Source organism: Silurus meridionalis, chromosome 18 (genome assembly GCF_014805685.1).
Source record: "Silurus meridionalis isolate SWU-2019-XX chromosome 18, ASM1480568v1, whole genome shotgun sequence".
Classification (NCBI taxonomy): Eukaryota; Metazoa; Chordata; class Actinopteri; order Siluriformes; family Siluridae; genus Silurus; species Silurus meridionalis.
Window position 1 is genome coordinate 6,243,513 of NC_060901.1, and position 22,443 is coordinate 6,265,955.

The 22,443-nt window shown below is 39.6% G+C and overlaps 3 protein-coding genes across 5 annotated transcripts in view; all 3 read right to left on the reverse strand.

Annotated features, from left to right (window-relative positions):
- The window catches only part of si:dkeyp-27e10.3 (UPF0606 protein KIAA1549), a 34,874-nt gene extending 24,581 nt beyond the window's left edge, over nt 1-10,293 (reverse strand). The window contains 2 exon segments of the mRNA XM_046873560.1: nt 5,196-5,420; nt 10,098-10,293. Coding sequence (XP_046729516.1) covers nt 5,196-5,322 — 127 coding nt within the window. The 5' untranslated portion in view covers nt 5,323-5,420; nt 10,098-10,293.
- A 772-nt stretch (nt 10,294-11,065) lies between these two features.
- Nucleotides 11,066-22,359, reverse strand: parp12b (poly (ADP-ribose) polymerase family, member 12b). 3 transcript variants are annotated; one of them, XM_046873563.1, is made up of 10 exons: nt 21,780-22,359; nt 20,230-20,365; nt 16,219-16,474; nt 15,945-16,001; nt 13,872-13,967; nt 13,621-13,747; nt 13,363-13,531; nt 13,150-13,270; nt 11,937-12,064; nt 11,066-11,845 (listed from the first exon to the last, which is right to left on the reverse strand). In XM_046873563.1, exons 1-9 carry the CDS (start codon nt 22,106-22,108, stop codon nt 11,967-11,969), a joined length of 1,389 nt encoding a protein of 462 aa, XP_046729519.1. In that variant the 5' UTR covers nt 22,109-22,359; the 3' UTR covers nt 11,066-11,845; nt 11,937-11,966. The 3 variants fall into 3 exon arrangements, with proteins under 3 accessions (XP_046729519.1, XP_046729518.1, XP_046729520.1); XM_046873562.1 differs by having other exon boundaries at nt 11,066-12,064; nt 21,780-22,356; XM_046873564.1 differs by lacking the exon at nt 15,945-16,001 and having other exon boundaries at nt 11,066-12,064; nt 21,780-22,351.
- Nucleotides 16,044-22,443, reverse strand: part of sbf1 (SET binding factor 1) — a 75,766-nt gene continuing 69,366 nt past the window's right edge. Inside the window, exon 45 of the transcript XR_006928553.1 lies at nt 16,044-16,218. The gene's annotated coding sequence lies outside the window, so the exon portion shown is untranslated. The remainder of the gene's footprint in view (nt 16,219-22,443) is intronic.

The window sequence follows — 22,443 nt, forward strand, 5'->3', positions numbered from 1 at the left end:
GCAGTAATGCACCACGTGCCGACTGCCTCATCAGTATTCCAGAGACACAGTACACCAAGCTCACAGATTTCTCACTCTGGCAAATTCAGTTCTCTCTCTCTCTCTCTCTCTCTCTCTCTCTCTCTCTCTATACACACACACACACACACACACACACACACACACACACACACACACACACACACACAGGTGTAGAGAACCTCCAGAAAGAGCTCTAAGAATAGCACCACATAAATGGCATCCTTGCTGCCTGTAGTCCAATTGCCTTGATAAAGCTGATTAATGGCTGCTATCAGAAAGGAGGATTGAGAAAGAAAGAGAGAAAGAGAACAAGAGATAGACAGACAGAGAGTGACTGTGAAAAAGACGCTTCTATTTTGCTAGTAATACAACTGCTCCATTTCATTCACACCAGCAAAAAGCATCATTGGCTGCTAGCACCACAGGTTGGACATCTACATCACAGCACAGATGACCAGTATATCCAAATAAACTGATATTAATACGATCTGTGAGTGAGTGTGTGTGTGTGTGTGTGTGTGTGTGTGTGTGTGTGTGTGTGTGTGTATATGAGGAAACAATATGAAAAGAAAATAATTTTGATAATGTTAATAAATCCTGCTTTTCTGCTATTAACATTAATTGTAATATACTATATATATATATATATATATATATATATATATATATATATATATATATATATATATATATATATATATATATATATATATAGTAAGGGTTGTAACGGTACACAAAGTCCACAGTTCAGTATATAACTCGGTATTTAAGTCACAGTTCAGTTCAATTACAGTACCGTTAGTGGAAGAAATGCAAAACATACAATTGCTTGTCTTTTTTTGTTAACGCAGTTTATCATTATTAACATTTTGTGTAACATAAAATGCCTGCATTCTTAAATAATATGTAAAATAATATTTTATAATAATAAAATAGAATAAATCTAAATAATGTAATACACTTTTTTATTATATTGATTAAATTGAGTAATCAATTAAATTGGCACAAATTGATTAAATAAAATTAAATAAATGGAAAACTTGAATAGTTTACATTTGTTAGACTCTATTTGTGTAATACAGATATACAGATATACAGTGTATATAAGTGTGTGTGTGTGTGTGTGTTACATTTATTATTTCATTTTCTAAAGATGTGATCTACTTTACTGTTCTACTTTTGTTTCAGCAAACTTTAACAAATGTCTTCATTACTTTTATCCTTCATTTATCCACTGTCTCGATATGCAGAATTGTCAGGATTTTCTCCTTTGAAATGAAATTCTTGAAGCCGGACATAAAAAACAGAACTTCATGGTTAGCGGCTAACGCTACCGCCATGGATTCTTTAGCGTTTTCATGCATGCGCAAAACAAATCTTATTTCCGGTACAGAGTAAGTAGCCACAGTGACACTTTTTTTTTTTTATACCCCTAGCATTTTTGTGTATGTTTTAAAGTTTAATAATAATAAAAAATATGCTCAAACTGCAAGGCGGAGGCTAAACAACATGTCTGAGGGAACTTAGATATTAACTGTGTTCCGCACGTTAAAAAAGATTGCAGTCCTATAAACTTTCCCTTTTACTCTTGCAGATACTCTTCTTTTACAAATCACTCCTGTCACTCTTCTCCACCCACTCCACCCTGCTTGCACTCTTTTCTACACTTCTCTAACACACTCTCCATTACTTTGCACTGTTGACCCCAGGTACCTGAACTCCTCCACCTTCTCCACTTTTCTCCCTGTAACTGCACCACTCCACTGCCCTCCCTCTCATTCACACACATGTACTCTGTCTTACTTTTACTGACTTTCATTCTCCTTCTCTCCAGCACGTACCTCCACCTCTCCAAGCTCTTTTCAACCTGCTCTCTACTCTCACCTCAAATCACAATATCATCCGCAAACATCAAAGTCCATGGAGACTCCTGTCTTACCTCGTCCGTCAATCTGTAAAACAGAAAAGGGCTCAGAGCCGATTCTTGATGCAGTCCCACCTTCACCTTGAACCAGTCTGTTGTTCTTACTGCACACTGCTTAACTGCTGTCACACTGTCACCATACATGTCCTGCACCACCCTCACATACTTCTCTGCCACAACTGACCTCCTCATATAAAACCTCTCTCACACTACAGTCTTTCTCCTTCAGTTTCCACCATCTAATTCTACTTTCAGTCCTCACTCTCCTCCACTTCTTCTTCTTCACCTCCAAAGCCATCCTACAGAGCACCATGCTGTCTAGCTAAACTGTCCCCTGCCGACACCTTACAGTCTCCAATCTCCTTCAGGTTGCATCTCCTACATAGAACATAGTCCACCTGTGTGCACCTTCCTCCACTCGTATACATCACCCTATGATCCTCCTCCTTCTTAAAATAAGATTTCACCACTGCCATTTTAATCCTTTAAGCAAAATCTACCACCATCTGCCCTTCCACATTCCTCTCCTTGAGGCCATACCTACCCATCACCTCCTCATCACCTCTGTTCCCATCACCAACATTCCCATTTAAATCTGCCTCAATCACCAATCGTTCATTCCTAGGTACACCTTCTACCACTTCATCCAACTCACTCTAGAATTTTTCCTTCTCCTCCATCTCAAAACCCACTTGTGGAGCATAGACACTGATGACATTTATCATCACTACTTCAACGTCCAGCTTCACGTTCATCACCCTATTAGAAACTTTCTTCATCTCCACCACACTTCTGTTACAATGCGCTTTCAATGGAGCCTCCTTCATCAGTGTCCACCAGTTCAATAAACTTGAATCTCATATATATACACACACACACTATACAGACAACATTTCATGGACACCCGACTATAATGTTCTTATGTGCTTTTTAAACGCCCTATTCCACATTTAGTTTCCATTTGCTTTTATAGTGACCACCACTCTTCTGGAAAGATGATCCACTAGATTATGGAGTGTGCAAGTGGAGATTTGTACTCATTCAGCTACAAGGGTGTTAGGAAAGTCAGGTACTGATGTAGGTGAGGTGAGAAGGCCTGGGGTGCAGTCAGTGTTCCAATTCATCATGTTCAACAGGGTTGAGGTCAGAGCTCTTTAGCAGGCCACTTATTATCTTCCAGTTCAACTCTTGGAGCTGGTTTTGTGCACAGGTGCATTGTTATGCTGGAACAGGTTTGGGTCTTCTAGTTCAAGGGAAGGGAAAATGGCATGCTCACGAATCCAAAGACATCCTATACAATTGTGTGCCCAATTCTTTCGTACATATAATGTATTAGACTTACAAGTTATGGATTTAACAATGCTGCAGTATAAATGAAATTCATATGAAGCTATTTGAAGCCCTTGTGATTAACAATGAAGGATATCTAGGACTATCTTTTTTATGATTTGAAGTCGTAAGCTGGTCAGACGCAATTAATATAATAAAACATACAGAAGCATCATTTGTATTGCAATAACCAAGGCACAATCGCAGACAGTCACACACCCATTCACACATGACAGACAATTTGGAAATTCCAATTGCTCTTTCAACCATGTCTTTGGACTGGACAGGATAAAACTGGTAAACCCAGAGAAAACCCCTAAAGAACAGTAAGAACATGCAAACTCCTCACATAAGGAAAGGCTGGGATTTAAAGCCCCCATTTCAAAAATTCACAAAAAAATATCTATACAAAAGTTCCTATTTTTGCATGCAACATTCACAATATCTTCAAGACTCATCGACTTTAAATGTTACTGATCATTTCAAAACAGGCTATTAAGCCTTCATCATCTCACACAGTCACAGGTATAAAGCCATCATCGTTTCAGCCACCTCTTTTATTAGCACGCTGCTCTAACACCATCAGAACTGTGTGTGTGTGTGTGTGTGTGTGTGTGTGTGTGTGTGTGTGTGTGTGTGTGTGTATGTGTTCCATGCAGTCTCATGCTCTCCTTACCCAAAAATAACCCAGTCAGAGAGTCCAGCACTTCGTGATGCTTATTTATAAACAGAGTAGGAGGACTAGACATCAAACCTCAGGCACAGACTTGCCCTTCATTACTTCATCAATACTGACATCTCTTTTTTTCCATTCTGTACACACACACACACACACACACACACACACACACACACACACACACACACACACCTATACATACACACATTTTTTAAGAGTCTAGTCTGGGTTTTTCCACACAGACAGGAGGAAGCACATTCAGTAAGTATCTTTATTCAACATTTTTGCTGTATACGAATTTCACACAGAGTACACAAGCACACACGCGCGCACACACACACACACACACACACTGACCTAGTTCACACTTCAGGGACGAAAGTGTACATAAAGACAGATTTCGGGCAATTCCAGGAAATAGTCTAACACACTTTAGAAGACACCAGGCCAGACCTGAATACCTTATTTGGATTATTATCACTATTGCTACAGGCCACAGGTGGGAAAAGACTTCGATACACAGTATCTATGTAGTACTCAGGGTTGCAAAGGGGCAGAACATTTTGCAAACTTTCCGAAAACTTTCCATAATACCTTCATATTCAGTAATATTCCAAGTTGGAAACTTACCTGGAATTTATGGGAAATCATTTAAAATTTTGGTACATTTATATACACTATCATATTAAACATAAATATAAACATTTGTCTGGTCATAAGCTGACATGCATACAAACTAATACAGATTTAAATAATGATATTTAAATTTAAAACATAAATGTATGTAGTATTTATGTAATTTACATGAATACTCAACAAGATGGACATTTTTTGACATTATTTTGGGTGAAGGATTCAAGAAATGTTATGTTATGTTATGGAGGAATGCATAGGGCATGTGCAGTGAGTGTGCATGGGATTTATGAATGTGAAGGGTAGAAATGCACCTGAAATTACATTAAATATATTGTAATTTCTTTAAACAAGAATATCCTCCAAGATTCTTTTTTATCTACATTTAAGTTCCCTGTTATCTGCTAACATGCAAAGTTGTAAATTCCCAGTTTATTTCCATTAATTACCACATATTCCAGTTAATTCCCAGGAAAAGTTTCCAGTCTTGAAAATCCCTGGAATTTCAGACCCTTGTTGTATTATAGTATACATTGTGGAATGTAGCCCGCTGGTTTGCATACAACACGGCCACATAACACCAGATAGTCAAGTCATCAAGAGACATACCGGACACAGGTGTGCTTGTAGTCGCTATGGAGACAAGCATCAATGCCAAGAGAAGAAGCACGCAGCAGGCAATCAGACGCCGAGTCTTCGCAGGCCCCGCCCTCAAACCCGCGCTCTCTCCCTCCATCCTGCCTGCCTTTTATGACATGATGCATGAACCTGATGTGTTTCCTCTTGGAAAGTTGTCCATCTTCCCATGTGACTGCCTTCCACTTTCAGGCATCTCTGAAAAAAAAGAAATGAAAAATACAGACCATTTTTTCAGAACATATATTATTGCAGTTTAAAATGTCTGTAGTCTAAGGTTGCATGCAAGGTGTGTAATGCAATGCCACTATCACTATGTGCCACTATGTATCTGTTTAGTGTCTTCCAAATGTCGATCTGATTTGATCTTTTGAGCGTGGCCTCTCTCTCTTTAATATATAATATTTAATATATAATATATATATATATACACAGTGGAACCCGGTTATGTCGATGTCCTAGGGGGGTGCCAAAAAGCATCGAGGTAACCGATGATCGAGATTAACGAAAATCAAAATGGCGGCAATTTATTAACGTGCTTGAAATTTCTTTATGTACATGATGTGCGTTAATAAATGAGAATGTGCATGCACGTGTTTTTGAAGGTTTTTTTTACACAACAGCGTTGCCGCGATTTGTTTGATGAAGGCATGCTATAAAAATACATACAGTACATGTTTATCTGTCAGGAATCCACCTGCCACGCCCCCTTCGGCCCCCTTCAGCGTGTCAGGTGCTTTCAGTCGCTTTCTGAAGCTCCGCTCAATCGCACACATGTGGTGCCTGCTTATCATCATCACCAGCTCCTATTTAAACTTCCACACTCACCGTCCGTTATTGTTGGTATATGTTGGTTCACGGCGGTCGTTGTTATCACGCATGTGTATCCCGGTACGTGCCTTCCCACCGGCACTCTCTCAACGGCTGCTCTTTTCTTCCCAAAGCGCACCGCGGATTCCCCCCGATCCTGCCCGTGTTCATTCTATGATTTTGGATGGTCATCACACGTTCCGCGCCGCCAAACGCGACTTTTGCCCCCCCGTTCATCGCATAACATTTAACAACAAAAGGCATATGTGCACTAACTAACAGCAGAGATTCACCAGTATACAATACAACACCTGTAGCAGGTGTAAGGCTTGATTTTTCAAGCCTTACAGCGAGTTCTTTCCACTTCCGCGAGTTCTTCTGCGGCTGCACCGAGATAACTGACGTTAAATGGCAAATTTTTCCCCCCTTGTGCTCGAGATATCAGGGTTCGGCGACATAAAAAAAGTCGACATAACCGATAAAAAATGCTTAGAAAAAAATAAAAATAAAATAATAATAATAAAAAAAAATATATATATATATATATATATATATATATATATACACCCAATTAAAAAAAGTTTGGATACTGTGTAAAATGTATATAAAAACAGAATTTGCAAATCTAATAAACCCAAATTTTATTAACAATAGATCACAGAAAACATATAAAATGTGTAAACTGGGGAAATGTACCATTATAGGGAAAAATAAGGTAGTTTTGAATTTGATGGCTGCAACACGTCTCAAAAAGGTTGAGACGGAGTGACAAAAGTAAAAAAAATAAACAGTTAGAGAAACATTCTGCAACTAATTAGGTTTATTGACTACAAGACAGTAAGATTTGGGTTTCTCTTGTCATTTCAAGACTTGACTACTGCAACTCTCTGCTGGCAGGTCTCCCCCTGAACGCTATTCGTCCACTGCAAATGATCCAAAATGCAGCTGCACGACTTGTGTTCAATCAGCCCAAGTTTTCCCACACCACCCCACTGCTGCACTCCCTTCACTGGCTTCCAGTAGCTGCACGTATCAGATTCAAAACACTGATGCTTGCCTACAAGGCCAAAAATGGACCAGCACCATCTTACCTCAGTGACCTCATCACATCTCGCACTGCACCACGCTGTCTGAGATCCTCCAGCACTGCTCGATTGGTACCACCTTCTCTCAGAATGAGAGGTAAGTACAATTCAAGGCTCTTCTCTGTTCTGGCACCGAGGTGGTGGAATGAACTTCTCCTAGATGTCCGTACAGCAGAGTCCCTGATTATCTTTAAGCGACGACTGAAAACCTACCTCTTCCTAAAATACCTACATTAGCACTTTCCAAGTTTGTAGAATTCGAGTTATATTTATATTAAGTTTGTAATCTTGCGTACCAGTGTAGATTTATTCATTACTAGAGATTTAAAGCACGTTTGTACGTCGCTCTGGATAAGGGCGTCTGATAAATGCCGCAAATGTAAATGTAAATGTAAGATAATTGGGTAAAAAACAGTGTGGGTATAAACATCTTGGAGAGGCGAAGTCTCTGAGCAGAGCTTTACCAATCTGTGAAAGACTGTCTACACAGAGACTATTGTGTAACCATTTCAGAATAATGGTTATCAACATCAAATTGCTAAAAATTTTAATATCTCATCAGATACGGCTCATAATATCATCAAACGTTTCAAAGAATCTGTGCACAATTAATATTTCCCTGTGATTTTCGGGCACTCAGGCGGCACTGCTTTTAAAGTAGTCATGATCCTGTAATACAATCACTTTATGGGCTCATTAACACCTCCAGAAATTATTGTCTTGTGAACACAGTTTGCCATGTCATTCACAAATGCAGGTTACATCTCTATCATGCGAAGAAGAAGAAGGCATGCGTGAACATGATCCAAAAGCGCTGCCATCCTCTCTGGGCTAAAGCTCATTAAAATGTACTGAGGCAAAGTGGAAAACAGTTTTAGGGTCAGACGAATCGAAATTTTTATTTCTTTTTGGAAACCATGAACATCCTGTCCTCCAGACTAAAGAGGAGAGGGACTATCTGACTTCTCTGATGGAATGAAAGTGCATTAGTGCCTGTAGAATGGGCAGCTTGCACATTTAGAAAGTCTCCATCAATGCCGAATGGTATATAAAGATTTTCGAGCAACAAATGCTTCTATCCAGACAACATCTTTTTCAGGAAAGGCCTTGCATGTTTGAGCAAGACAACACTAACTGGATACTGCATCTATTACAATAGCACAACTTTGAAAAGTCTGGGTGCTGATCTGGCCTGCCTGCAGTCTAGACCTTTAAACATTTGAAAACATTTGGCAACTAAGGACACCCATAACTAGCTATAGTAGAATCCTGTATCATGTCATATCATTATTCATCCACTGGAAAACCCCCAGAGTCAGAAATCCCAGCACTCTGACAGTTTCTCAAGCTCAGCTACATCCCTACAGGTCACATAGACAGGTGTGTGCTATATTTTTAATCCAGATGCACACATCAAATCCCAGATGCCAGTAAATATTTAAGGCAAGCTTTCCAAAAAAACATTACAAACTCTAGAATACTTCCGATTTGCATGTGTGTTTAAATTCATTACATGTTTGAATAATTTGAATAATGTATTCATACACTTGAAGCATATTCAGAAGACTTATATCAGCTTAAAAAAGACAGGATATTTCCAATCTGATCCACTTTCGCACGGCGATGCTGAATGATAGCACAGTTTCACTTTATCCCACCGGTGATGTTTCTCGAGCATGAGAAAACCGAAAGGAGCCCGAGCTGGTTATTGTACTGAGGATCCTCAGAATTGGCGCATTTTTGTACTAAGGTTACTAGTGTCCAAGTTTTAAAAGATGTCCACTTTAAATTAAAACCAAGTTGGAATAAGTAAAAAAAGTGTTTGTCTCTTTGTTTATTTATTTATCTTGCTGCCATTGTTTGTGACCCCATAGACGGAAGCCCAGCAGATCAGACAAAGATCATCTTTATCCTTTAATGACCATAAATCCCTCCAATAGCAATGGGCGTGGTCTCTTCCAAGATGTCTCCACCCACACCCCATGGGTTCGCTGGTTGCTCTGATGAGGATAAATGTGATGTAAAGCATATGCCATGTCCATCGCATTCACTAGATATCTGCCCAACTGAAGACCTGCTGGAGATTTGTCTCAGACCATCCTCAAAACCCTGAGGAAATATCCTCACTCCAGAGAACTGATCCTGTTCTAATTGTTTAATTCAGGTTTTTTTCCGCTCATTCGTCACCTGTGTGTATGTACCGAACAAGGCTACATCTGTGTAAAAGGTGGTTGGTGCACATTTCAGTTGTCCTCTATGGTTCCTCATGGTTCCTCTATCATCCTTGATACTCAAGTGGATTAGGTTAAATTCTGACAATGCCAGAATGATGCTTTCGATCGAACGGAACTTCGGATTCATTCCCAGACGTTTCACTGATGTGATTTGAGATGTGGTGTTTACAGGCTTAGCTCAGGTGTGGAAAAGGGGTGTGGAAGCTGTTACCTTTGTTCATTCAGGAGACATCTAACAGCATCATTACAGAAATAAGGAGCAGCCTTGCATGAAAAATGGCGCGTGCAAGGCCTAGAGGTTAGACACCTATGTGAATTTCGATCTGATGCACAACATCCAGTGTGAGTGTGAGTGTGAGTGTGTGTGTGTGTGTGTGTGTGTGAGAGAGAGAGAGGGAGAGAAAGGCGGAGAGGAGGTGTACTGACCCGCATACAGATTACACACTGTGGACCAAAGATGCTTTTTTTCTCCAAGACATTAACCTCCATCTCCACACACACACACACACACACACACACACAAATCAGAATGTTCAAAAAGAGAATGAGATGTAGAACAAGCCAGCAATGGCATTTCTTTTACCTGTCATTTGGAGATGCAGCAGAGGGCCAGGCTCAGCACCATTCCCACCACCACCACCACCACCACCATCATCATCATCATCATCACACACCCCTCACATCACACACTCGTTCACACACCTCCACGGCTTCCTCCCAAGCTCTCCGAAAACGGTATAACCTACAGAATATCCGATCCTTTCGGTGCTGTCTTCCCTCGTTTATGCCCCACGGGTCCGGGACGCATCCGCTTGTGGGCGACGCTTCACTTCAGTTCAGTCTCTTCCGCACCAACGCAAGAGCCATGAGGAAGGACGCTCGCGACCCGGTTCGGTCCATTTCAGCACGCGAGCGAGGCAAAGCGGCGCAGCATCGCATCCGTCCTCCCATAATCCAGCGACTGGCTGCCTAGCCCCGCCCCCTCACCCTCTTCATTAAAGCCCAGAGAATAAAGCGCTGCTCTGATTGGACCGCAGGAGCGTCAGTCAAAAACCGGTTACAAGGGTCTGGAGCACGCGCATAGGACAGGTAACCTAGAACCAGGGTTCTACTACTACTGCTTTTTCATTATTCATTTATCTATTCATTTATTTATTCGTTTATTTACCAGATAAAACAGATAATCTAGAACCAGGGTTCCACTACAACTGCTATTCATTCATTATTTTATATTCATTCGGTCATTCATTCATTTATTTATACATGAATTTATTCAATAATTTATTATTTTATTCATTTTTTTTATTCATTCAGCCATTAGCTGCTTTATCCTAGTCAGAGCTGAAACGTAAAAAAATAAAATACATTTTATTATTAATAAAATTAATATTTTATAATAAAGATTATTAATTTTAACTAACCAAATTTATTCGAAATGTGCTGAACATCGCTGACAACTTTTGCAACATTTTGTGAAAAGAAATGGTGAAAGGAGAATAAATCTCCAGCAACTTGAATAAATGTGTATAAATGTATGATGTTTACTTGCAGTAATAGTAGGACTTTCATCACCACGATCATTTCGTTATTTATTTTTCTCTCTTGATATTACGAGGAATCTTAGTTAAAATCAAAATCTCAGGATCAGAGTTGTTTTGTGAAACACTACACAGTTAAAATAAACCAAACTGAATTATAAAGTCATGAGTCTGTATCCATAGGCGCTTATTTAATATTTACGAGACCCACAAATCTACATCTATGGCATTTGGCAGACAATATGATGCAAAGCGACTTACATTTATTTCATTTAACTATGCAGTTGTATGAGGCCTTGTTTAGGGGCCTTGCTCAGGGGCCCAACAGTGACAGTTTGGTGGAGCTGGGATCAAATAACCAAATAAATGTCAGTCCAGCAAGTTTACTTCTAGCATCCTGGTCTACATTCTTTCATCTGCACACTTACACCACCTAGTGGTTATGGACTAACATTACAATCCTTAACCTTGCACTAACTAATGTGACAGTAACCCAATTATAAAGCAATAAAAATGTTGAATTGGACTTAAATGTGTAAAAAAAAAAAGTAAATAAAAAAATGGATAAACGTCAAATTCATAACACGGGGTCAACGGCAGGACAACCTTTACTGATGATGGTTACAGACTAGGAATTGAAGTATTGTTCAAAAGAAACTTCACCTTACAAATCAGAGCAGAAACTAGTACAGTAGAATAACAAAATTTTAGTCTGCATCACAATGTTATACAACTGTGATATGGTGGAGGAGAAAAAAATAAACTAAAAAAAAAAAAAACATGCTTTTTTACCCCCCGATTTTCTATCCTAAATCAACCTCGCATGTATACACTATACGGACAAAAGTTGACCACACCTGACCAAAAGATTTGTATGTCAGGTGAGGAGGCCTCGGGTGCGGTCAGCGTTCCACTTCATCCCAGCTCTCGATTCCTGGCTCTCGATTCCACCTTTACTAGAGTCGTTATATAAAACATTGAGAATGTACGCAGAGTATAAGAATATATCATGGACTATCACAAGGTAATATGAGTATATACACTCACATAAATGTGTGTGTGTGTGTGTGTGTTTCACTATGCTATTTGGCTTTCCATCTCACTGATGGAAACGAAGCATGGCCGCCGACGTACTTTCCTCTTGGTGTTGTGTTTGGGGTTTCTCTGGTACATATCTGCAACACAGAGTTTTTCGCTGAGTTAGCAAATCTGGACAGCGAGTAGATACGGTCAGTTAAATTACAATTTTATAGACAATGAATTCAAACTTATATCTCGATTCACATGAATGTGGTAGACCAACAAGTGTGTAGGAAATGAACCTACCGATTTATCAGACAGATTTTTGCTATTTTTTCATTAATTTTAATTAGGCGATTTAGGCGCATTTGAGACACCAAACGGTGCGCGTACGTTCTGCGCTTGCATGAGAGAACATAACTATCATACCAGCAGGTGGCAGTAGTCTGTGTTCGGCATCCAAACAGGGAAACCGTAAGAGCTGAAAATGTGAATATATAAAGGAGTTTCCACTCGCCGCGATCGTTACTAATAGATTCCTGCAGCTTTTTCCAATCGGTCTGCAAGAGCGAGAATGACGACAAGTGTGTTCCAACTTTTTTTTTTAACCTGAGTGCTCACTCGCTAAACTACTTAGCCAATCAGATTGAACAAATTTCATAAAATGTTTCAAAACACTAATGATAATGAATTCAAAAAGGTACCATAGGGGCTGCGGGGTTCCAGGGGCCACTGTAACTGTTTAATTTAAGCTATTGTCTGTATCGCATTTTATTCATTAAGAATTAGATTTTATAGCATGAAGGGGAAAAATCAAATCGGCCAAACATATCAGGCAAAAAAAATAATAAATCGGCATCATATATCGGCTACACTGATTTCTAAATATCAGCATCGGCATTGGCCAAAGAAAAACCCGTATCGGTCGACCACTCGTGTACGTTACACATTATAAATAAAGAACTTTTAAATAAATAACTCAACATACAGCCATTTTTGTCTAAATAAATGCCAACAAAAGTGAGTAAATGGTTGCTGAAATGTGAAAGATGTACTTACTTTTGAGAGATACTGTGTGTGCGAATATATATATATATATATATATATATATATATATATATATATATATATATATATATATATATATAGTATTAAACAAACAAGTAGGCGGGATCATGAAAAGGAGGCAGTGTTAAACTGTTGCTATTTTCTATAAAAAAAAAAATTGATGTATGGTTACCTTGGAAACTGACATAGTAATGCCTGTTGCCTTTAATAACTGTTACTTCAGCGTTGCTGTCCGTCAGAAACACTTCCTCCAGATCGCAGGACTTTACAGACGTCACGCGGTGCTTATCGTCCTGGTAAAGTCACACACACACACACACACACACAAAATCGTGAGCACACAGCAGGACACTACAGCTTTGTTAACCTTGCTCTCGTCTCTCACCGGCTTTCCGTACTCGATCCAGTTATCATGGTCTCCCTTGTAGTACCACAGCCAGTGTGTGGTCAGGACGTAATGTGCAGGCTTGGTGACGGACGAAACAGTCGAGAGACGTCGCACCGGATGCCCGACCCTAGTCATGGTCTGAAAATCCACCGGCCTCGAGCCTGGGCTGGAGTCACCAATCAAACATTCAGTGAAATAAACATCGATGAAGATAAAAGCAGCAGAATCTGGTTTTGTTTGTGTGTCTTTACTGACCCAAATGTGTTCTTGGGGTCACAGAAGGCTCGCTCGATCTCCTCCATCCCTCGCAGATCCCTCCATCCGTTCCCTTCGTTCACCTCCCACTTATACGGAAGATTAAAATGCACCAGTTTGCATTGCTCTAAAACACAGATCGAACAAGAATTTACTTACAACATAAAACCAAAGAGCAACAAAAAATAAATAAAAAAATGGGGGAAAGTAAACAAAGAAGGTTCCGAAAATCTGAAATCTAAAACATGAACCTTGAAATCTGCAGTTCCTTCTGATAAAGTGGAGACAAATTTCATTCTTCTCTTCTGCCAGTTCTAGGGATCTGCTTATCGGCTCTGAAATCCTCTCTAGCACACGCACACACACACACACACACACACGCACACGCACACGCACACGCACACGCACACACACACGCACACACAGTAATGATTTATCTCATTTCTTTTTGGTCAAAGAATTTCAGTGCATCTATATTTATATACACTCTATGGACAAAGTATCGCATTCCACCCCATTTGCAGTTATAATGACCTCCACTCTTCTGGGAAGATGTTCCACTAGATTTTGGTCGTGTGCTTGTGGAGATTTGTGCTCCACAAGGGTGTTAGTAAACTCAGGTACTGATGTAGGTGAGGTGAGAATGCCGGGGGTGAGGCCACTCAAGATATTCCACTCCACTCTTCATGGAGCTCGCTTTTATCTGTGGCTTTACTGAAGAGTGAAGGGAGAATGAAACTCTCCTGCATCCAGAGATTTCCTAGACAATTGTGTGCCTCCAATATTTTGGAGGAGAACCACATACGGGTGGAAAAGTCTGCTGTCCCGATACTTTTGCCCATATTGTTTAGTCGACTCATGATAAGTGAATACTTGTTTTAATGTTCGCTAGATGAAGATAATGATCTTAATATGTTTTCATTTCCCCTTGATGGAAAGTGAGGACCCCCCTTATTTTAAGCAGGTAGAAAGAGTGCAGAGAGCGTCAAATATAACTAGGGTGAGCTGGTGAGAAGGGGGCGGGGCTTCAAGGTACTCAGTTAATATCAAAAAGTTTAAAAACAGCCACATATCTATCATTCCATATTTAGACATGTGGCTGGCATAAATTAAAAATAAGTCGAGACGTGGCAGTCTTAAAGAATGGTAATCAGTATGGGGTATTGTATTGTAGTTTATTAATAATTTAGCAAAACAGCACAGTAATGTTTAAACTCCACAGTATATATGTATGTGGCAGTGGGCGGGTGAACGAGCGCCGGTTCGCCGGAGCATTTTTACAGTTTTGTCGTACTGCTATAGTCATCGTAAGATCGAAAAATCCTAAGTCGTAACTCGGGGACTACCGGTATTTCGTTTTCTAGTGATCTCCATTAAAAGCCTAAACCAGTGATTTTAAAAGTGTGGGCGCCCCTCTAGTGGGGAATAAAGGCATGACAGGTGGGTCGCAATTAATCTTTACATCTTTTGCTCTTAATTAATCATTCATTAAATTAAAAAATGCCATTAAAATGAAAAGTACCAAAAAGTTTGAAGATAATGGTGGCAGATGAGGTAACTGTTGACAAATGAAATAAGAGAGAGGTGCATTTGTTGCAATTTTGACTTTTTTTTTCTGCTGATATAATGATTCTTTGACGTCACAATCCTGGATTCTACACTTATTTATCTATTTTATTTGATTGGTGTTTTGTCTTTGTTGTTGAACTTGTTCATTTTCAGTATTTGATTGGTGTTTTGCCTTTGTTGCTGTTTGCCACGACATAATATGATTTTCTCTATTAAAAATAAAGCTCATACACTCAAAGCATCCACAAAGAATGAGGTCATTTATGCGAATGTATTAAAATAACAGTTACCCAACACAAATGCACTTTTATTTTCTCGATTTTTAAACTTGATGTTATTGATTTAGAACTTGATATTTAAATAAATTCTAATTACAAATATCCACCCAGTGCAACCAAATACAGTCACGTGTCCCACCTTAGAATTGCATTTAATTCCCCCACATTCAATGCACATGCAACCTACAGTGTGCTGTTTTCTATTTGAGTTCATCATTGTTGCACCCATCAGAATCAAGAATTTGAAAGCATTAATATTACATAAATGGCCTAAAAGGTACAAAATGAGGTTGAAGGCGCCTATAAAAGGCAAAATGAGACAATTAGGTCATTAATGCAAGCGAATTAGAACAACAATTATCCAACACAACTACACTTTGATTTTCTCTCCTTTTGAACTATTGATTCAGAACTTAATATTTCATTAAAGTAGACATTTGTTTTATTTTTACATTTTTAAACAAAGTATTTAATTACCATATTTTGGGGTGATGGGCAGGGATGAACAGGTGGGGCTTGAAAGTCCACCTCCCCCTAAAGTGGGGAATGGCAGAAAAAAGTTTTAGAACCACTAGTCTAAATCCGCCAATAGTGAGAAATGTTGTCGTCAATTTGCTGTACTTTACTCCGGTCCTTCTATTTGCATGAATAACTAATGCTGTTTGTCTACTTTGTGCATGAAAACCGCAAGCTCGGCTTCCGGATCTCCTTAAACACACACACACACACACACACACACACACACACACACCTGCTTCTGCAGCACTGGCACTCAGGCGGTAAACGTTCTGGTAGAGGTAGGGCAAGTCCTGGATGATGTCATTGCCGAGGCCGCGCTCTTCCAGCATCCTGCGGCTGTACTCGTCTACACAGTGAAGACGCTTGCACTTGGCGCCGAAGATGCAGTTGTCCTGCACAAAGTGCTGGCACATGTGCACTTTAGTGCAGTTTTCCTTAAAAGTGCAGGCTCCAAACAGCCCCGAGCCCTTATTGTAGTGGGAGCAGACCTGCACACGGACAACGTACAGTAACAGCGAAGTCAGGGGACGAATCCCAAAAAAAAAAAGAACAGCACCGGAAAAATGAAGTACTGAGGTGCATGCATGCACATTCACACAAACATCATGAACAGTAAATAAAGTACCATTTACACCACAATGCTTACAAATTTTTAAGATTTCTTTCCAAACCTCTACTTACAGGTTTTTTTTTTTTTCTTTTTCTTTTTTTTTTTAAACACGTCGTATGTCATCTCCCACACACAGGGTGAAGCTCCACCAAAATCCGTTCTGCAACTCTTCATCCAAGAGAGGACACACCTTCCTTCTTTTGGGTTTGTTTTATTTCTTTTCTTTTTTTTTTTTTTTTGTCTGTTTTTACTTCTATTTTAAAATCACCCAAATCTGTCACTTGGTGCAACAGAAACCGGAACAGGAACCTTTTTTTTTTTTTTTTTTTAATTCAGCAGGTTAACTTCTGTATACTTATCCCCATCTTTATACGTATACACTGGCAATAGGTTACAATTTACACCAAAAAGCTGAAAAAAGGCTTTTGTGGGTTTTTTGTTTTTTTTTTTTATCCGTTTCTGAAAACCACTTCTCATTTTGAGAGCACTGAGACAGGAGTTTCGAACAGCAGGGACGGTACCTAGAAATGCAGAAATAGCTTATCTTGAAATGAAATGTAAAAATAATTGCCAAAAAAGGTGAGTCATATACACACACAGAAATGCACAGCATATACACAAGATGGACTTCAGTTTGTGGACACCTGACCATAAGACTTGTATGTGCTTTTTCAACATCCCATTACATATTTGCTGTTATAATAAACTCTACTCCTCTGGGAAGATGTTCCACCAGATTTTTTTTTCCACCAGAAGTGTGCTTCGTGGATGTATTGCGCATCTGGAAAGTATTTACAGCACATCACTTTTTCCACATTTTGTTATGTTACAGCTTTATTCCAAAATGGACTAAATTCATTATTTTCCTTAAAATTTTACAATTTGCTTAGAGTCGTATCCCAGTCTGAGGTCCAGAGCGCAGTTTGTTTCTCATGGTCTGAAAGTCCTTCCGGTGCCTTTTGGCAAACCCCAGACATGCTATCGTGTGTTTTTTACTGTGTGGCTTCCGTCTGGCCACAATAACATACAGGCCTGATTGGTGGAGTGCTGCGGAGATGGTTGTTCTTCTGAAGGGTTCTCCTCTCTCCAACAGATGCTGGAGCTCTTTGGAGAGTGACTATCGGGTTCTTGATCCCCTTCCTGACTAAGGTCGTTCTCTCCAAATCGCTCAGTTTGGCCGGGCGGAACGCTCTAGGAAGAGTCCTGGTGGTTCCAAACTTCTTTCAATTACGGATGATGGAGGCCACTGTCCCATTGGGACCTGCAATGCTGCAGAACTTTTTCTGTACCCTTCCCCAGATCTGTGCCTCAATACAGTCCTGTCTCGGGAGTCTACAGACAATTCCTTGGACTTCATGGCTTGGTTTGTGCTCACTTTTAATTGTGGGACATTATATAGACACAGGTGTGCCTTTTTAAATCATGTCCAATCAAGTGAATTTACCACAGGTGGACTCCAATCAAGTTGTAGAAACACCTCAAGGATGATCAGTGGAAACTGGATGCACCGGAGTTTCATTTTGAGTGTCATGGCAAAGACTGTAAATATTTACGTACATGTGATTTGATTCGCTTTTCAGTTTTAAGACATTCAAGGAGATTTCAAACAAACTTATTTCTCATTGTTGTTATGGGGTATGTTTGTAGAAGTTTGAGGAAAACAATGAATTTGATCCATTTTGGAATAAGGCTGTAACATAACAAAATGTGGGTAAACTGAAGCGCTGTGAACACTTTCCTATAGCAGGCCACTTAAGATCCACTCCAACCAACGTGAACTATATCTCTAGTGGAGTTTTGTGCACAGAGGCATGGTCATGCTGGAACAGCTTTGGGTCTCCTACTTCAAGTGAAGGGAAATTTAATGCTACTGCATCCAATGACATCATACAATTGTGTTCCCCAGAATGTGAAAGAATCACATATGGCTGGAAAAGTCAAAGGTCCCAATACTTTTGTCCATATAGTGTATTTGCAGTTTAGTTTTACACCTCATGAGAACTCAAGGTACAATATCCGCCCAGTGCAACCAATATAGTTAAGAGACCCATCTTGTAAGTGTGTTTAATTCCATCACATGCAACCTACAGTGTATTATTTTCTATTTTAGTTCATCAGTGTTGCACTCAATCGTTTGTATGTGGATACGTAAACAGCAAACATATATATACATGTACAGTATTTTTCGGACTATAAGCCGCTACTTTTTTCCTACGTTTTGAACCCCGCGGCTTAAACAACGAAGCGGCTAATTTATTAATTTTTCCTGGGTTTTTCCCGGTTTCACAAACTTCAAGCCAAAAAACTGAACCCCATAACATTAGACCAATGAAATTGCCGAACAGAAACGAAAAAACGCACCTCACCCTTGTTCTGAGCTGCACAGCTTCGGAAGAAAAAAACGTGTTTTGGTTTTTTTTAAACGCACGACGATGCCAAAAAATAAACTCCTGAGAGAAATAGTTGTGAAAGGAAGGAGGAAGACAGTGAACAATGACTTTCTTGGTAGGCTACTGTTTAGATACAAGCCGTTGTAACGCGTTGAGTCTGGGTGAAGGGAGAGCCCGCTAACTCCAGTTGCAAGAGAAATCATATAAGCACAGACAGGTTTCCAAAACTCGTGCTTTTTTTGTTTTTCTTGGCAACAGTGTTACGGGTTAGTCAAAGAAACCTAGACATGAGCATCAGAAAATAATAAGGACATATTCCTCGGTCTTGAACACACATGCAGTAATACCGGAAAATTGCTGTGCCAGGCGATTCCCAAAATACCGCTATGCTCCTAAAGGAAGCGCAACATATTTCACCCGTTACACCGTGTGTAACGTGTCTTTCGTTAAAGCCTGTGTAAAGTACATTAGTGTAGACAGGTGCGACTTATTTTTGTTAAAAATAAAAATATTTGTAAAATTCAGTGGGTGCGGCTTATATATGGGTGCGCTTTATAGTCCGGAAATTACAGTGTGTGTGTGTGTATATATATATATATATATATATATATATATATATATATATATATATATATCTAAAGTGCCTGAATTTGTTTTTTTTGTCAAAGCTGCTATAAAAACACCTGGTAACCAATCAGAATCAAGAATTAAACATGGAAATGGCCTAAAAGGTACAAAACGAAAGGCAAAACGAGATCAAACAACATAGCCGATCTTTCTGTTTCATTCGGAAAGAGAGACGTAAACCTCTGAAGTGAAATGTATTCATTCTTTTAACGCTTCCTCTCAGTTCTACCACAGTGATAAACGAGAATCTGTAAAACCTAACATGCATTACTGTGGTAATGTTTTCTTTATTCGGCCCTGAGGGTGTGCAAATGTCTGCACTCAACCAAATAAGCGAGATTTGCGAGTCGGATGACGGTGAACTTTAACAGCATTTGTTTCTAAGTTTTAGGTACAAATATGGAACTTGTAAAGCAAATCGGGTTCGATCGGTCTTGACCATGTGACTGCAACAGTGATGAGTACAACAGTGAAGAAGAAGAAGATCTGGTTGCACAGGTAGTGACTGGTTAAAGGGATAAGGAGGCCACTGTGTGTGTGTGTGTGTGTGTGTGTGTGTGTGTGTGTGTGAGAGAACATGCAGGTTTGTTTCCATGGTGTGTATATGTGCCTTCACCTCAGGGAGCAGTGAAGGGTCATTCTGGAGCAGAAGGAGGAAGAGGTCTTCCTCGTGAAGCTCGTGAAGAGTGCACTCACGGAGAAGGGGAAAGTTATGCTCAGATTGAAGGCTATGGGAGAACTTGCACTCCTTCCTAAACACACACACACACACAAAGTATGCCACTTAAATCAGATATCTGTTGTGCCGACTGGTTCCTTGCCTCCACACCGTGCATTAAAATCGGTAGAATATTCCTGATTTAAGAAATATATTATAGAAAAAAAATACACATTCAAAAATGCTGAATGGACATTATTAATGCTGTTTGTACTCCTAAATCTTGCCATTTGACTCTGACCCAGTCATCTAGCCATCGCAATATGTCAAACTCACTCAAATACTTACACTTGCCCATTTTTCCTGCTTCCAGCACGTCAACTTTGAGGACAAAATGTTCACTTAATAAAATTGCCTAAAAAAAAATCCCACCCACTAACAGGTGCCATGATGAAGAGATCATCACTATTATTCACTCCACATGTCATAATGTTATAATGTCAATGTTATGTCTGATCTGTGTATCTACTGGATACCTTTAGGATCCAAGCTGAACCCTTGAGCAAGACCCTTAACCCTCAACTACTCAGGTGTACAGTATAAATAAGATCATTGTAATTCGCTCTGTGTTAAGGACATCTGCCAAAGACTATAAATATAGATATAAATATAAAAGGTATTTGATATGTGTGTGAATATCACATTTCTATTGCTATTTTTTTCAGAAATTGGTCCGGATAAATAAACGGGTTCATACCGAGGAGATACGAAACGGGTATATTTGAAGGGTGTTGCACAGCAGTGGTGAAAAAAATACACAAACCATGTATTTGAGTAAAAGTCAAATATGACTTACGAGATGAGTGATAGAGCTGCGTACACACCTTTTTTTTTTTAACACTTTTTCTCTTAATTTGTGTTCAGCTCTCTTTACTGAGGTGACGTCGCACGATCGTGTGTTCGCACAGTGACGTTTTTATCCCCTCATAAAAAAAAAAGACTGATATTAACAAAATGTAGTTGAGTAAAAAAAAAGAAGAAAAAAACGATATTTGACTATGAAATATAGTGAAGTTAAAGTAAATGTCTCCCCAAAAAAAACTACTTGAGTAAATTACACTACTTAAGTACAGTAACATATTAACATTTCCTTACTGTTCACCAGTGTTAACCGATAACAAGAACAAGGGGCCTAACACGGGGCCTTGTGGGACACCATAGTGCTTTTTATTATGGTGAGACCGGAAGAATCTTTAATAAAACAGGTAGTGTTGAAATCAAGTCAATCTGAAATTGTAAGAATTGATTCATGGGGAAACAAAGGATGTGGATGTGAATGTAACTGATATAAGAAGGTCCAAGCTCCTGCAGCTGGCTTGTGTAAGATGTAGACGGTGAATATGTTTAGGGTTATGGGTGGTATGCAGGGTAAAAAGGTGGTGTTGGTGGTGGAAATTCGGTTGCACCGAGGTTTGAGTTCCTGCCCTGCACCAGGAGACACTCCTTACCTTCCTTTGCCATAGCGGCAGTTTCCATAAACGAAGTATTTGCACAGATGCAGGTCCTGGCAACCGAAGCAGTTCTGCTTGGCGTAACTCTTGCACAGACGCAGAGATGTTTTAGCCACTACAATGTAATCCAGCTCGGCCTTCTCTGCGCTCAGTCTGCTCCGGACCACGGCGAAGCGCGGACATTTCTTCAGGATGTACCAGAAGTGCTCGTCGCTGATCTCGAACCTCTCGTAGACCCTCCTGTGGAGCTGAGACAAGTCCATGGAGCCCTTATGGCTGCATAGGATACTGGTGGCGTGATGGATAACCCGCGAGTAGCTGGACATTTTACCCTTCTTTACCTTCCTCTATTTCGGGCGAAACGAAAGTACAGAGTGTGTTCCTGTGTGTGTGTGTGTGTGTGTGTGAGTGAGAGAGAGAGAGGGTGTGTGTGACACACACTGGGAAAATATGTGAAGGCAGTAAAAGAAGCAGCATTTCAAAATGGCCGCCATCAGCACTCTCACTATCACCTCATCAAAATACAACTTGAATTTTTTTCCACATTTAATTATGTATTATTGTACAACAAATATATACAATAGGATGTGTGAATTGTTATAATTAAATTTTTTAAGTGAGAAATGAATAAGGGTAAAAAATAAATCCCAGTTTGGCCTGA